A 16,937-nucleotide genomic window follows, 5' to 3' on the forward strand; every position below is an offset into this window, starting at 1 on the left:
AACCAAAAAAAACTTGGATCCAGTCATACTTATCTACATCAAAATAGCCAAACATTAAAACATATTGAATACCATAATAGAAACTATATGTATACAACATTTTGAATGGTTATATTCACTCCCTTGTGGTATGATCTTATTTTCTGAAGGAAGCAGTGGTCTTTTATTATAGGGGAGAGCTTGACGGAGGGGCTACCCATTTCCAACTACGACATTCCTTTCCTCTGGTGAAAACTCCCCACTGCAACCTGGAGATTGTCCACGTTTACAGCATTCAGTCCTGCCCTGCTCCACAGCTGCAACCTCGGCCCTCTGCTCAACAAATCGATTCGACTCTAGGCCTTCAATTTATCTAATTTGTGGCTTTTCTTTTTTTTTTTATTGATTTGAATCCCTCTTAACTTATTTGACCTGATTCTGCAAAGATGTTTGCCTGCTGCATAGTTGTTTTCCTCCTGACTACGTGGTCCACCGTTGAGTGTAATGCCAGCCCTGTGGTGGAAGATGTAGTCGTGGACAGACACTTCATCCCCCAAGTCTGTGGAAGAGAAGCCAAAGAGGGAGATTATGTTCGCTATCACTATAACGCCACATTTGTCGGAGGAAAAACATTTGATTCGAGGTAAGTTAGTGCGCATTTTATCTGAAATTCTGATTGCATTTGTATTAGTTTTGTTTCTTTGCTTTAAAAGCTAGTTTTCATGCTGCAGAAGGCATACAACTCGATGCAAAGTTTGGTTAGGCTTTATTATTTTTAGTTTTGTTTTTTTATGTAAAAAAAAAAAAAAAAAAAAGCTGAGATTTACATATCTACATCAAATAACATACATCCTACATCCTCATAAAGTTGACCCACTAATGACATTTTCTCTCTCTTTTTTTAATTTTTTCAACCTTTTTCGTTTCTTTCACAGCCATCAGAGAGGGGACGCCAAAGTGGGCCTGCTCGGGGAGGGCCGGCTCATCGCTGGCATTGACAAAGGTCTGCAGGGCATGTGTGTGAATGAGCGCAGGACCGTCACCGTCCCGCCTCACCTGGCCTATGGAAGCACCGGTGCAGGTAAATGCAAAAATGTCATAGAGTCAGTGGTTCTGTGGGAGCTGTTCTGTGCAGTATGTTCTAGTCATTTTCTATAAATACTGCACAACAGATTTTTCAGTGTAATCAGTAGCTCATATTTGAGATTTCAGGTTTGGCCCCCAGACCCTCAGGGGCCCCAAGAGGCTTAAGGTTGTCTATGTGGCAACTACTAAGTATATGCGTCACTAAACAACTTGTGCCTTATAGAGGGACCCTGTGTCAAAATGTTATTTTAATACCTTTTATATTTTAGTTGATAATATGGTGCACGCCCATATGGAAAAGATATACATACATTTTTACTAAATGTTTATATATTTTATCTGAAACTTAAGATAAGATAAGATAAGATAAGATAATCCTTTATTAGTCCCGCAGCAGGGAAATTTGCAGACTTACAACAGCGTAGAGTAAAGTGCACACAAGAGACATAGTAGAAGAAGACAAGCTGAAAAATGAAAAATAAAAAATGAAAAATAAAATAAAACAAGTATTATAAGTAATATATATGACATGGGGCCTTTTGTACGATCTTTTCCATATGGGCATCCACAAACACATTTGTGTCTTGTCAAATTACACAATAGTTGGTAAATATCAAACCTGGCTCTAGGCAGTTTTCTAGCAAAGACTTGTTGGTTTCTGTGCCTCTGCAGGGCAGGGGCCAACACCTCAATTCAGCCTCGGGGGCCCCCCCCTGTCTCTCATTGTTAAGCTTTTCTTTGCATCTGCAAGTGTTGAGGTCCATCTGAAATGTAAAATAACAGCTCAATAAAAAGCAATAAGAATACGAGTTAACAGCCTACTAGGGCACAGTGCTGCTTTGAGGTAGATGGTAATATTAGCATGCTAACAATGACAATGCTAACATTTTGATGCTACCTAGTTATAATGATTTTCCATGTTCACCATCTTAGTTTGTCATGTTAGCATTCTAATATTTTCTTATAAATTGAAATTTTGGCCGGGTGACTGATCTACATGAGAAGAGAAAAAAAGTAATTGGATCAACAAAGATGGTAGGCTTAATCCTCCGGCGACCATGAATGTCTGTATACAAATATTTACCAATCCATTGAGTATTTGATGAGATATATCACATCCAAGTGAAAAAGTGACATGCTGGTGGCGCCTGAGGAAAAGTCAGGGTATCACCTAAGTCAACAGACCCATAGACCAATAAACATTCCCATCCTTGGAGCCATGCTACTACCATGACTAAAAACAGTACTGGTATATCATAATCCAATTATTACCATGCAGATGGGCACTTATTGGTTACTTCATCAAATACCAGTAGGCATGAATAAATTCAAGTTATGCAACCACACATTTTTAAGGGATCTTTATTCTCATTACAACATGTCCCAACGTCCTGTTTCAACTGGGGTGCTCATTCAAGGAAATACAACGATTTAAGGTGTCATTTTAAAGAGATCTTTTCTTTTACTAATTTTGATTTTTCTAAATCTTTCTTAACCACCGATGTCCTTGCTGCCTGACCTTCATCTCACTCTCATCTAACCATGTTTACAGGTGATGTGGTTCCTCCAGATGCCACCCTGGTGTTTGACATCCATCTGTTGGATCTGTGGAACAAAGCCGACCTTGTTCTCGCCAAAACCATCACCACTCCCAAAGATTGCAAACGCTCCGTGATGCGCACTGACTTTGTGCGCTACCATTTCAACGGCACTCTGCTCGACGGCACCGTCTTTGATTCCAGGTATTGTGGCTTGAACGAATGTTGTGATTAACAATTGTTTTAACAGTAGTAGCCATAAAAATAGTAAATAAACCCCAATCTCATGCTCTGAAACAAAGCCTTGTCCGGATGACAGCTCACTTGTGTGTTTGTACTGTTTCATCCAGGTATGTTGTGTATTTGACTTTGCCCTACGTAGCTACAACAGAAAGCAGACCCATGACTCCTTAGTGGGTGAGGGTTGGCTGATTAAGGGCATGGATGAAGGCCTGATGGGCATGTGTGTGGGAGAGATCAGACACATTGTCATCCCGCCCTTCAAAGCCTATGGAGAAAAAGGATCAGGTAAGCACAGATGATGGTGTTAGTGGATTTTGTGTTCCTGCTTAGCAACCAAACCCTGCTTCTCCAAACACCAGGGAATTAGAGACCAGAGGAATAAAATAATATCACAAGGAATCAACTGGCAAATTCCTGATATTCCATCTTATCAATAAAATGCATACACATAGAACATCCTATTTTGGCAATGAAATGATTATTTTTGGGGGCGGGTCCCAGTTCGTTTACATGTACGAGGACGGACACATAAATAAACATGGTTGTAAACATTGCACAATTTAATATAATTAAAATCTCTTAACAACAGGACATCATTAGGTTATTGGGTTACTTGTCCTGCATCTTGTTTTGTGTAATTGGACAAATCCTGTATCATTCTTCAACTAAAATTTGATTATATTGCTCAGGTTCTCATTTATAGTCAAGTATAGAGCCTAGCTTCCTCTACTTTCCACAAAAGCCCAGGCAAAATAGCATGATAACCCAAGATCTAACGTGGTTATATGAATCCACCAGTATCTTTGTGGAGGTCAGCACTCCCCCTTTTAAAAAATAAAAAAGTTTCTTATCTGTAAGTTTCCTTTCCAGATATATTTAACCTTTAGGGAAATTAGTTATTAGTATTTTATGTTCTGTTAAATAAATAAATAGATCAGATAACGATAAGCCAAGATTCAACAAGTAGTTGATAGTGTATAACATAAATAGATTAAAATCACAAAAATAAAATTCTGCTCTATATAAAACATATTGTCTTTCATGTTAATGATGTCGGTAGGTGTGAAGTATGAAATTCTCCCCCCTCTGTCCACCAGGTACAGATATTCCCCCCCAGGCAACCCTGGTGTTCGATGTCCTGTTGGTGGACATTCATAACCCAAAGGATAATCTCACTGTTGACAACCAGGTGGTGCCTGAGTCGTGCACACGCAAATCTGTGTCTGGGGATTATGTCCGGTACCACTACAATGGTACCTACCTGAACGGAGTCACCTTTGACACCAGGTGAGCTTAGGTCAAAGATGTTTATTTCAGGCCTCAGGGTATACATTTCCTTTAAGTATAATTCTAATAAAAGCCAGTGTTTTTTATTTATTTAACTATGTGTGTTACTGTCAACAGCTACCAGAGGAACAGCACATACAACACCTACATCGGGATGGGGTATGTGATTGCAGGCATGGACCAGGCCCTCATTGGAGTCTGCATTGGAGAGAAGAGGAGGGTTATCATCCCTCCACACCTGGCGTATGGAGAGCAAGGAGCAGGTAAGGTTTACTGAAGAAAAAATAACCCATTGAATCCTTGTGAAATCGCATTTATTTAGATTTACATTTTGTTGCTTTTTTGCCTTTTAGTGGATATACAGATATTAGATATGAGATGGATATGAAGCAAAGGGGACTGAGACTGCTGAAAAAAAATCTTTCTCTTTCTTTTTAATGTAAATACACAAGAAAAAGGGAGTTTATTGTCAGTTCTTCTGTAAATATTAGTGCTGAAACAAGCAGTTTATTGACAGAAAACTTTGCTGTTTCTACTTTATTGCATTTTACATCATTATATATTGTCTTACATTTTACAGACTAAAAGACTCATGAAATAAATAATTTTGAAAGTGATCAAAAGTTAAATTTAGCCTGATAATAAGACAATATTATATATGATGACAGGGAAATCAGATAAGATAACTGAGTATGGACAGAATATTCCCCAACACTGTGAGTTACTATAGATGTTAAATAATAATGTGTGTTTTATCCAGGTGGCGTAATCCCCCCTAATGCAGCACTGGTGTTTGACATTCACATCATCGACTTCCACAACCCCAACGACACAGTGAGCATCCAGATTACCCACAAACCTGAGGCGTGTAACGAGACTACCGCAGAGAACGACCTTGTGCGCTACCACTACAACTGCACCCTGGTGGACGGCACAAGGCTCTTTTCCTCGTAAGTCACCCGGACATCCCATGTTTTTAACACTGATATTATATAACTACTGTAATTTGTCCAATCGACTTTGTTCTCAGACACGACTACGAGGACCTTCAGGATGCAGTGCTGGGGGCCGACAAGGTGATCGACGGGCTGGACCAGGGCTTGCGTGGGATGTGTGTGGGAGAGAAGAGGGTGATAACAGTGCCACCTCACCTTGGCCACGGAGAAAAAGGGGGTGAGACTTGTAATACTCACGATATCAGTGTTGTTTTAATAGACTATTTCATTTTTTTTTAAATTGTGAATCCTGACGTTTTCAAATGCTGAACCACGAGTTTATCAAATTATTATGAAGTAAACCCATAATTAAACTGTGTTCTCTTTTGCTTTCTCTCCGTCAGCCACTGGTGTGCCAGGCAGTGCTGTGTTGGTCTTTGACATTGAACTGCTGAGCTTTGAGAAGGGAGTGCCACCTGGTTACCTGTTTGTATGGCTGGAGGATAGCCCGATAGATCTGTTTGACGCCCTGGATGTCAACAAGAACGAAGCTGTTCCCCAGGAGGAGGTATGTTACTGCTGACAGTACAGCACCAACACATACATTTTTTTTTTATCAAGTTTTACCAAGTTTCTTTATGGAATCTGTAGATTTACTGTGCAAAGATAAGGTGATTGTTTTGTTTTTTTAAATAAGGGATTTACCAACAAAAGTAATCAGATGTTCTCCTTAAGTTAAAGTAACCATATCACGATGTTAAAATACTCAATTGCAAGAGGTAGTACTGAATTCATTATTTTATCACAGTAAAATACAATATTAGTATTATTAATATTAAGTATTAGTAGGAAAATGTACTTAACAAATCAAGTTACTTGTTATGCAGCATATATATTCATTATATACATCAAAGTATTGGATTATTATCTTATAAATTAATTAGCATTTTATGGTTGGTCAATTTTATTTAAATTAGATTATTTTACAAGATGAACACACATTTAGTTGTTGATGTATGTAAATCATAGTCTGCAAAATAACTATACTGCACTACACCCAGAAATGTAGTGAGGTTAAAAGTAACCTCACTACTACAATATTTCCTGCTGAAATGAAGTATGATCAAAGTATTAGGTAGCATACATTTTAAAGACGAAGTATAGTGCAACGAATGACAAAAACTTAACTTTCTATTACTCAGTTACTTTCCATCACTGGTTACAAATTAATGCTACAATTTAAACCTGAACTGGTGGAGACAATGATTAATAAGAAATTAAAGTTCTAACTTTGGCGCCATCTGGTGGTTATATCAAGAATGAAACGGCTGGTTGTGTCACCATTAGTATAATAGTTAGTTAAGTATAATATGGCAAAAAATATCAGAATATAGTATCCCATAAAAAATGTCATAGTATAGTAAAAAGTCATAAAATATATAAAAGTATAGTTTGTCTTACAAATGCCATAACAAAGTAATTAAAGATGCCATAAAGATGTAAACGCAACAAAAAAAGAATCATCATTTTTGCATTGCATTAAAAAAATTAAGTGTAAAAATGTAATTTAAAAGTATAAGCGTAGTATGCTATTAAATTGTTGTAAATAAAGTCATAGTTTAGCATAAAGTCAGAAAAATGTCACAAAATTGTTTAAAAAATGTCATAGTATTTTTGTATTTTGTGTGTAACTCATTTGCCAAAACAGACAAATTGCACATTATTATTATTATTATTATTATTATTATTATTATTATTATTAATATATTTTTTTTAAATGGCAATATCATTACCATTAATTATTTTGGTCAAAATAATAATTTAGTGAAAATGTTACATTGTGACAGCCCTGTATAGCATGCCATAAAAAGTCATGAAAAATGTCAGAGTATAGTCTGTCAATAAATTGTGCTAGTGTTTTGACTACAGTGTTTTCCTCAGTGCCAACATCTCAAAGTATAACTCTAAACTTCTATTGATTAACCCACGGAGCACTATGACCACATCACACTGTTCATGATCAGTGATGCTGTTTTTTTTCTCTTGACACATTTTAGTTTGGGGAGTTCATCAAGCTGCAGGTGGCGGAGGGCAAAGGTCGTATCAAGCCAGGAATGATCATGGAGCAGGTCATTACCGACATGTTCCAAAACCAGGACCGAAATAAAGATGGAGTGATCACCGCCGATGAACTCAAACTGAAGGTAGAGGAGGATAAGGAAAGAGAAGATGCGAGGCACGAGGAGTTGTGATGAAAAAACATTTTTGATTCTCTCTCAGGGATAAACCCGAACACCTTTAAAAACAAGCGAGAGACTTTTTCCATCATCATGGTTTTATTCTATCTGTACCACATTGAGTCTTTTTTAAATGACAAGAAAATATTGCAAAGGGTCTTTTTTTGTGTAGTTCTTTGTTGTATGATTGTTTGTCTTTGATAATTGTATTTCAGAAAACCAAACAAGCACCTTTATTTGTCCATGAAAGTCGCAATTAAAATGTTTGTAAGAAAAAGAAAATGGTCTCTCTTTTTGTTAAGACGTCTTCCCAACTAAAGAAATCATCAACGTTTTAAAGCTGCACTTTTTGTGTCCAAGATGGAGAGTCGCAACTGTTCTCAATTGCACACTTAAAGGGGAATTGCATCGATTTTACAAATCAAAGTCTGTTTACAGATCTTGGGAAATAGTGCTGCATAACGCATCTCCAAATTGTCTGCGGTCGGATTGCATTGTGGGTAAGGTGTAGGCTCAAAAGATTGGACTTGGATATTTTTTTTCAAGCTGTCCAAAAGGGCCAAATAAATGCCTCTTTTGTGTGATAACCTTTAAAAACAACAATAAACACATATTGTCCCCAAAGGAGATGGTTTCTGGCAGCAATGTGATTTAAATAAAAAAGGTTGCAGCTCTGCATCCAGTAACAGAAATGTATTCATAGAACAACTTCTGTCAGCAGCTTAGAAAAATACCAGGAAAACAAAACGATGAGAATCCTTTTGCATCTCTCTGTAATCAAATGAGTAACAAAGGGAAGTATGAAAGTAAATTCAAAAAGCAGGTCATTAACTTAACAGAAATATCTGATAACATCAACATTTTGTACAACTGCATATGTACTAAAAACGCATTGGCTGTGGTTGTTTTGTCAATGTAATGACTACCTTACTCTCATAAGACTGCACTGCAAGGAATTATCAGTAGCTTACATCGATACTTTTAAAAATGTTAAAGGGATAATACACATTTTTAGAATACCATTGGAGGAATTTCTGTTGGAGACATGGGTCTTTAACAATACTAAAGGAATTCGTGGCTTAGTCATTGTTTTCCTGCAACTTGCTGGTTTTTGTTTTAGGATTTAAAAATGTGAACTCTATCTTTGGCTAAGAAAAGCACACTTACATTTTCATATTTTCTTCAACAACAACTATAATAAAGAGTAACATGCAAAATGTCATGTCCTTATTTCTAGCAGCCCCAATGTTTTAGTTTCAAAGACAAAACTCTCATTAGGAACACACTCATCCAAGATTGTATGTACTGCTGTACTTGCAGTGTAGGCAAAGGTGCTATACAGTACACAGAACACACACCCGAACAGTGTCAATATAGAACAATTGGGAGATAAAGAGAAACAAGTTGGGTTTTATGTCTTTTCTCACACACAAGCTTAATGTAAAAGAAAAAAGAAGACAGACATTTTGAAATGTACCCTGTGATTGTTTATATTGACATTTTTGAAATGGTTGATATGTTTTCAGAGGGAGGGCTGCTGATGCTTTACTGCATGTACTTTATGTATCTAAAACAAGACAATATGAAACCTCCCTGCTCTGAGTTCTGTTAACGTTGCACATTTCCATTCTACTGTTCCTATCAAGATATTTTGAGAATTCCCTCAAACAAATTAAACATCAGGAAGAAAAGACCTTTACTCAAAGCCCTGTAATGGTCTGTAAAGTTGCATAACTGGCATAAATCACAGATTCTTCTATACTAAGTTGAAATTGCATTATCTAATTTAGAGTCTTTAAAACCTTTGAACTACTTTGGAAGGGTGACTCTGATATACACTTTCAAAACACAGAGTGTAACCATAAAAGAATAACTAGGTTTGGGATGTTGTGTGATTGCCCAACATTGTAAATTGAGTGAATAAGCCCATCTGTGTGTATGTTGTTGTAAAGTTCCTTACGTAGTGTCTTAGTATAGTTACAAAAAAGTAATTTCCTAAAAGTAATGTATAGTATACCATAGGAAAGTAATAGTATAGTGTGCCATAAAACGCATAGTATAGTATCTTTTAAAACAAAATCCATAAAAGGTCATAGCATGGGAGTATCTCATAAAAATGTCATGAAATATTGTAATCTAGTATGCCATAAAAAAAACAAAAACGGAATTATGTCATAAGAGTATGCTATAAAAATGTCATAGTATAGTATGTCATATAAAATGCCATGAAAATGTAATAGTATCGTGTCATGGTTTTGGGTTTTGTTTGGTCTGTTGACTTTTTTGCTTTAAAGCTCCCTGCCTCAGGTTTCCAGTGTCTTTCTTTGCATTTGTGTGTTTTCCCGCCTTCGTCGATTGTCTGCCCTGCTCTGATTCTTTCCCCTGTCTTTTGTCAGCAGACCTCCTGCTCAACTGCTCCCACTTCCACATTTTTCAGTCCCTATTTGTACCTCCTCTGTTCCTTTGTTCTTTGTTGGTTCATCCTACCCTAACACATGGAGATTGTTTTACTTGTTACCTACCTGCCTGTTACCTGACTGCTTTTTTGACTCGGATTTGTAAGTTCTTCATTCATTAGATAATTTACTGTACCGATCTGCCTGCCTGGTCTGTGTTTGGGTCCTTCCCCTGCTGTCTTGTCTCTAAGCATGACAGAATAGAATATCATTCAAATGTCATGAAAAGTTAAAATATGAAATACAAAAGTTATACTATTGTATGGCATAAGTAAGTGGCAAAGTCATAGTATAGTATGTCGAAAAAAGTCATAAAAAAGACTCAGCATAATATGTCAAATAAACAACCGAAGACTGCTCGAACGGGATTGGTCAATATTACTCAGACTACGAACAGAACGCTTTTGGTGCAAAAATGTCTTCCCATTACCTACAGATTCTACATGTAAATGCAGAACCTGTTTGAAAAGGTTAAGTATAACTCTAAATTCATATTGACTAACCCACACAGCAAAAGTTGTATAAGGCAGATGAGGACAAGCAAAAGGAAGAGGCCAGGCACGAGGAGTTGTGATGAGAAAATGAGCTTTTATTCTCTTTCTGGGATAAACCCACACACTTTAAAACAAGCAATGAGGGACTTTCTCCATACATCATCTTAGTTTGATATTTTCTGTACCACATTCTTTTTAAATGACAAGAAAATAGTGCAAAGGGTGTTCCGTGTTGTGTGATTGTCTTTGATAGTTGTATTCAAGAAAACCAAACTAGCACCTTCATTTGTCCATTAAAGTCATATTATTAAACTGTTTCTAAGATTTTGTTTTTTCTTTCAATTTTTTTTTATCCCAGCTAAATAAATCATCTGATATCTGACAAAACTGCATCTTTATTTTGAAAAAAGCGAGGTACACCAATAAATACAATGTGACAAACTGTTGGTAGCAGCTGATCATCTTTAAAAAAAATGTGTTTTCAAAAATAAACCTTTGATTGCAAGATGCAGAGACACAACTGTTTTCACTTGTACACTTTGAGGAATGGGGAAATTATGCAAATTTTACACATAAAAGGTCTCTTTACAGATTTTGGGAAATAGTACTGCATAACACAAATCCAAATTGTCTGCGGTCCAGTTATATTGTGGGTAGTGTAGGTGCCAGGTTTTGAGAAGGAAGAAGAATGCATGGCATGAAAAAGGTTAGAAAGCTACATAGACATATTGGCAGTAAAGAAGATGGTGTCTGGCACCAACGTGACTTCAAACAATGTTGCACCTCTGCATCCTGCACCAGGTTTTTAAGAATTAGCATTTAAATATCTCAACTCTCTGTAATCAAATTAGTAACACGGTATTAGTCATTTTAAAAAGCAGGCAATTAACACAGAAATATCTGATAATGCCCAATGATGTATCCCTGCAGATGTACTAAGAAAAGATTTATGAGTTAAGATTAATATTGTCGAGAAACTATTGGATACTGGTAACTTAAAAACAACATGATTTGTCAATGTAATGACCTTAATGACCGTACTGTCATAATACTGCATCGGAAAAAAATACTAGTAGCATACCGAGACAATGTAAAATGTTTATGTTCTTTACTGTGATTTAGAAACGTGAACTATATCTTAAGATGAGAACAGCACACTTACAAGTAAGTCCATATCCATCTTTTCTTCAAAAACACCTAGAGTAAAGGGAAACTAACTCAATGTTAGGTCCTAATGTCCAGCACCAACAATTTTTCAGTTAAAAGACCAAACACTCATTAAACACACACATCCCAGATTGTATGTTCTATTCTTGGGAATACTGTAGCATTGTGTTTGATGCTGGCAGTAACAAGTTACATGGTTAGAATAACTCAGAATAAAATAAATAGATAACTATTACAAAAGCTTTAAGACTGACAGCACTGTCAAGTTAGTTATACCCTGCAAGTAAACGGATGATCTGTGTGCACAGTATGTGTAGACTTGAGCAAAAGGTACTTGCAGTGTATGCAGATGTAATATAAAGTACACACAAAACAGACCTGAACAGAGTCAATATAAAAGGAGAAGATTTGCCAGATGAAGAGACATTTACAAAATGTGTTACGTCTTTGCTCGTACACAAGTTTAATGTAAAAAATATTTAAAATAATCCTCATTCTGTAAAACAACAATGTAAACATTTTAAAGGGTTTATGGGCTGAAGAGAGGACTGACATTTAGAAATACACCCTGTAATTGTTTATACTGACGTATTTAGGAGGATGCTGATTGTTTTTTAGAGGGTGGGCTGCTGGTACTGTACTGTACAGTCTGTAAAGTTATAAATAACGGCATAAATCACAGATTCCTCTAGACTAAGTTGAAAAATATGAACCTAATTAAGATCTTTTAAACCTTTTGACTTTGGTAGAGCGGGTTACAATTTGATTCACAGTCAAAACACTGAGTGTGATAACAACAACAACAAAAGTCCAGTTTTAAGTTCTGGTTTGAGGTAAGTGATGATGTGTGATTGTTCAGCATACAACATGGTGAACAAGCCCATCTGTGTGTATGTTGTCATAAAGCTCTTGCATCTGCTTCTTACTTGCTGTGCCTTGATGAGGTAATGTATCTGAGGATGGCGTTTGCCACGTCCATCGTCTCGTCTTGCACCAGTACTATGTCAAACGAGTTGATGTACGACTCTTTTCTCTCTTCCACCTGAGAGACACAAACACAGACACTAAGAACCCAAATCCTGAAACTAAATGTGTTGATATAAGGAACAACACTAGATATTAGTCTCACCTTGTCGTTGAGGAAGCCGATGGTGAGGATGTTCTCGTGCTCAGACACGCCGTCGGCCATGGTCAGGTCTCCTAAAGAGTCTCCCAGCAGCAGCACGTTGGGTCGGCCCTGCAGTTCTCTGAGGCCAGCCGCACGTGACAAAGCACCGTCCCTCTTGTTGAAGGTGTGGATCAGTTGGCCTTTGAAGGCTTGCAGGACCCCCTTATTAAAAACACAATCTTCAGTTCAGGTTACCAGACAGACACATACAGAGACCGGAGCTGGTGGAGTTAAATAATGTTGATCCTTGTAATGATGGATCTATGTTGCACTAAAGGTGCATTAAGTACTTTTATTGATCCGTAATAGCAACCAAGAGAGTTTGTAATACGATATATAGAACAGAAATAAACAAAGATAAACAGTCTGACGAAACCTAATATTATGATGGCTTCAAATGAACTTGATGTAACTTGTTCACCTTGTTACTGTTTAGCACGCCTTGAAATCAATAAACTGATGGGAAAAACTGGTTTTGATGTAACTGGTATTTATCGGCATACTCCACTGCTATGGTGTATTTATGCAGGACAGGAAGAATCTTGCTTATACCTTCTCAACTATGATAGAAAATCCAAGTAAAGCCAGGTGTGGGCAAACTCACAGTTTGGTCAAAGTCCATGTAGTTGGAGATGATGTGGACATTGGGATAGAAGACCTGGTTCTGTCGGATCACCTCCTCCAGGACGTCACCAACACCAGCCGAGAAGATCAACAGAGGGACCTGCTGCTCCGTCAGACGGTCGAAAAACAATTTGTAGCCGTCCCTAAAGAATTCACACAGACCACCCATTTGGCATGATGACCATTGAAATAACTTGAAATTACCACAAATGGGACGTTTTTTAGATTCTTCCATATAATATTGTCAAAGGAATTATTATTTTTTACAACCCATAAATAACACTTTTAGTCACAGTTTATCAGAAACATTTCAACAAAAGTGTTTTCTTTAATTGTCTGTATTTATACAACACTTAGTTGCCTTTGCCTGATGTTTATTTTATTTGATCTTTTTTTTTCTAAATATAAAATTGTGCAACATTGAGCATTCACAAATGATAAATATTAGCTACATATTAGTTAAGACCAGTTGGTGCAACCCGCTCCAGGGTATTTGTTAATATAAGATTTGAGCACATTGCTTACCTGAGCATAGCGCTGGAGTCCTTGACAGCCTGGGCCAGCATGTCCTTCCTGATCCTCTGCTGAATCAGCAGCTCATGGACTTTAGTCCACCTGCAGAGAGCAGCACAACACAAATGTGACATCTCAATCAGGCTTAGGAATTGGAGATTCAAATACTGAAAAAATATTTTTGAAATGTTATGTCTGCGTTTAACTGGACCGATCAACATTGTAAAAAAAAAAATCACTATTGTGGGATTTGTCGATCAATTACAATTTCATTTTATAGTATGTGCTAAAAGGCTTAAATCAAGATGTGTTTAAAATAATATGTTTGTTTCTTACCACTCCACCATGAGGGGCAGCTTTTCTTCATCAGTCCTGCTAGCATCAATCTCTATGGGATAGTATGTGTTCAACAGCTCCCTCATCTGGCAGTGGACAAAAAAACAATACTGAACAAACTATTTCTACAGACAATCTGCAAAGGATGTATCTGCATGTACTTTCTGAAGACCAGCAAATTCTGAGTCTCGTTACCCTCAATCATTTATTGGATTGGATCAAATTTTGATTTGTAAATATCATTGTGCATGTCACTGCACAAAAACAAACAGCTGCAGTTACTGAAGTGGGAACAGTTATACAGTAGTTCATTAACCTTTTTAGTGCAATCTTCATCAATCAACAACCGGTTATCCAGGATGTCTGGATAAATAAAGGAAAAGATGTTTGTAACAGTTTCAGAAAGGCGCAAGACACCAGACAAAAAAATAAAACGTAATGAAGTAATGCACACGGAATTAACGAATACAATAATTTGGATCTAATAATGCAAATGCTCAGACTCCACATCATAAGAAAACACTTTAGGCCATAATGCAGACAAGGTTTTTAAAGAGCCAGTTATATGTGTGCTTACTGTGAGTGGTGGGAACTCTCTTTCCATTGTGGGCAAATCTGGTCAGTGTCATATCAAAGTCTGAGATTACCTGAGGAAATATGACCCTTTTGATCAGAATGACAGTACTCAGTAATCACTCAGAAAATACACATTCATGATACAATCACACATGAAGTACAACCTTTTTTAGTTGAAACTGTGGGCAACCAAGGTGGTTGTATTTATTCATAAAGGCTCACAACTTAATTATACAAATTCATTTTAAAGATATGGGCTTTTCTGGACTCTCTACAATAGAGCCATATTCTCTGCTGTCTCTGCTTATTGGTGGTTTGCAGTTAGTTAAACATGAGCATTGGTTCAGACTACGGTTCACCCTTGATTCAGTTTGCTAAATTAAACTCTTGCAAGTATATGTAACTATATATATATATATATATATATATATATATATATATATATATATATATATATCCACCTATTTAATTCCAGAAAAAACATATTATGTTTTGGTGTAATTTCCTGTATTTGCCTTCTGATAAAATGCTGCACAGTTCACTCACCTGCAGGCTGCCTGCACCTGCTCGCTGCATGGCGTGGATCGTCTCCTCCACTCTGCTGCGCTCCCTCATCAGCACTGAGCATTTGGCCAGCTCTGGGATCTGAACAGAGAAGAGTTTAGACTTATAATGCATATTTATCATGAAACGGTGAGCAGAAAAATAGGAGAGTGATGTCGGGGGGTAAAAGCAGACTCCAGACATATGTTACATACTTGCACTTAAGTCTCAGGTATATTTTCTGAAATTAAACCTCTATTGTCTTTTATTCAGGAGAGCTTACTCACCTCGGTCTTGGTCAGCTGGTGCCAGATTGCCAGGACAGTTCGCACTGGTGTGTAGATCCAGGGAACATGGTATATCTGCATGTAAAACCGAGGAGGAAACTCATTTTAGTAATCCTTTATTTCACAGATTTTCCCTAGATGAAACTGGTAATTTGGTACTCATTATTTAGGGAAAATAGAAATCCACAAAATGATTATGGGGACCCAGAAGAGTAATTTAGACAGGTTAACTGTATTATTATTATATTCCTTTATTGATCCCCATGGGGGAAATTCAAGTGTTGCAGCAGCTCAACTACACAGACACAGACAATAAATACACATACTATACAACTACACAGACAATAAATACACATACTATACAACTACACAGACAATAAATACACATACTATACAACTACACAGACAATAAATACACATACTATACAACTACACAGACAATAAATACACATACTATACAACTACACAGACACAGACAATAAATACACATACTATACAACAAAATAAAGATAGAACAGGATGCAAAACATGTGACATTTGTTCATAATCATATAATTCAATGTATATGGAGAATAATGTTTCCAATGATAAAGAAAAAAATTGAATGAATCTTCACTTGAGTTTAAATTCAGCTGTTCTTTCAAGAGGATTTTTTTACCCTTTTATGTTAATGAACCCCAATTTAAATCTAATTTCCCCACTTTTCTTTTTAATAAATTGGGCAGAATTGACTGGCTTCAAACAACAGTGCTGAAACTCTTATTGATTTATGGTAACCCTTGGCTGGGAAGCTACCAAACCTGTCTGACTGTAACATGCTCTCTGATGTTTAATGAAGGTGTTCACGGTAAACACGCCGTGTTTGTTCCCTGCATTTAATTGACTTCACAATGATTCACAAAACTTACCAGCTGGCCTCTAAAACTTACCATTTTCAAACGGAGAACCGACGTGTGTTAACTGCTGAACAACTATTAAAAATACATAATGTTAAACAACAAATAAGATGAACAATTTACAGTCGACTTGTGGTTTGAAAGATTTGTTTACGTTCGGTGTTTGTCCCACCTACAGCCTTCCCCCGATTCCACGTAATGCAAATAAAAGGTTCCGGCGCACTTTGGTTCCTACGTCACTTTCTCTTCATGGCACTCACATCTAATTATTTCCCGACAAACATTACATTACATTACATTACATTACAGTCATTTAGCAGACGCTTTTATCCAAAGCGACTTACAGGAAGTGTATTCAACATAGGTATTCAAGAGAACTACTAGTCACCAGAAGTCATAAGTGCATCTCCTTTCTTAAACAAGCATCTTAAAGCATAAACCAGAGCAAAAGTATAGTGCAGAGGCAAATTACTACGAAAACAATAGTTGCAACAGACTAATCCGAATATAATAAGTGCTACAAACTACTACGAATAGGATAAGTGCAGTAAACGAATACGAATTCAATAAGT

At 36.8% G+C, this 16,937-nt stretch overlaps 2 protein-coding genes across 5 annotated transcripts; one reads left to right on the top strand and one right to left on the bottom strand.

Annotated features, from left to right (window-relative positions):
• Positions 1-234: 234 nt before the first annotated feature.
• fkbp10b (FKBP prolyl isomerase 10b) lies at positions 235-7,579 on the top strand. The gene is made up of 10 exons (XM_054598911.1): positions 235-622; positions 915-1,060; positions 2,618-2,807; positions 2,986-3,131; positions 3,944-4,133; positions 4,251-4,396; positions 4,894-5,083; positions 5,164-5,306; positions 5,473-5,636; positions 7,126-7,579. Exons 1-10 carry the CDS (start codon positions 426-428, stop codon positions 7,318-7,320), a joined length of 1,707 nt encoding a protein of 568 aa, XP_054454886.1. The 5' UTR covers positions 235-425; the 3' UTR covers positions 7,321-7,579.
• Positions 7,580-10,353: 2,774 nt separating this feature from the next.
• Positions 10,354-16,597, bottom strand: LOC129091302 (7-methylguanosine phosphate-specific 5'-nucleotidase-like). 4 transcript variants are annotated; one of them, XM_054598877.1, is made up of 11 exons: positions 16,538-16,597; positions 16,399-16,440; positions 15,470-15,544; positions 15,186-15,284; positions 14,641-14,710; positions 14,380-14,426; positions 14,064-14,149; positions 13,740-13,829; positions 13,195-13,357; positions 12,552-12,752; positions 10,354-12,464 (listed from the first exon to the last, which is right to left on the bottom strand). In XM_054598877.1, exons 2-11 carry the CDS (start codon positions 16,399-16,401, stop codon positions 12,345-12,347), a joined length of 954 nt encoding a protein of 317 aa, XP_054454852.1. In that variant the 5' UTR covers positions 16,402-16,440; positions 16,538-16,597; the 3' UTR covers positions 10,354-12,344. The 4 variants fall into 4 exon arrangements, with proteins under 4 accessions (XP_054454852.1, XP_054454851.1, XP_054454850.1 ...); XM_054598876.1 differs by having other exon boundaries at positions 16,520-16,560; XM_054598875.1 differs by having other exon boundaries at positions 16,399-16,546.
• Between the last annotated feature and the right edge of the window lie 340 nt (positions 16,598-16,937).

This window comes from Anoplopoma fimbria, chromosome 5 (assembly GCF_027596085.1).
Source record: "Anoplopoma fimbria isolate UVic2021 breed Golden Eagle Sablefish chromosome 5, Afim_UVic_2022, whole genome shotgun sequence".
In the NCBI taxonomy this organism is placed as follows: Eukaryota; Metazoa; Chordata; class Actinopteri; order Perciformes; family Anoplopomatidae; genus Anoplopoma; species Anoplopoma fimbria.

What these genes read in the sequence shown, in the direction of transcription:
- fkbp10b (XM_054598911.1), top strand. Translation starts at nt 426, where the DNA reads ATGTTTGCCTGCTGCATAGTTGTTTTCCTCCTGACTACGTGGTCCACC. An exon ending in GGCACCGTCTTTGATTCCAG is followed by an intron (nt 2,808 to 2,985) that starts GTATTGTGGCTT and finishes TGCCCTACGTAG; the next exon opens with CTACAACAGAAAGCAGACCC. An exon ending in CTATGGAGAAAAAGGATCAG is followed by an intron (nt 3,132 to 3,943) that starts GTAAGCACAGAT and finishes TCTGTCCACCAG; the next exon opens with GTACAGATATTCCCCCCCAG.
- LOC129091302 (XM_054598874.1), bottom strand. Translation starts at nt 15,550, where the DNA reads ATGCAGATATACCATGTTCCCTGGATCTACACACCAGTGCGAACTGTC. An exon ending in ATGAAGATTGCACTAAAAAG is followed by an intron (nt 14,150 to 14,379) that starts GTTAATGAACTA and finishes GTCCACTGCCAG; the next exon opens with ATGAGGGAGCTGTTGAACAC. An exon ending in GACTCCAGCGCTATGCTCAG is followed by an intron (nt 13,358 to 13,739) that starts GTAAGCAATGTG and finishes TGAATTCTTTAG; the next exon opens with GGACGGCTACAAATTGTTTT.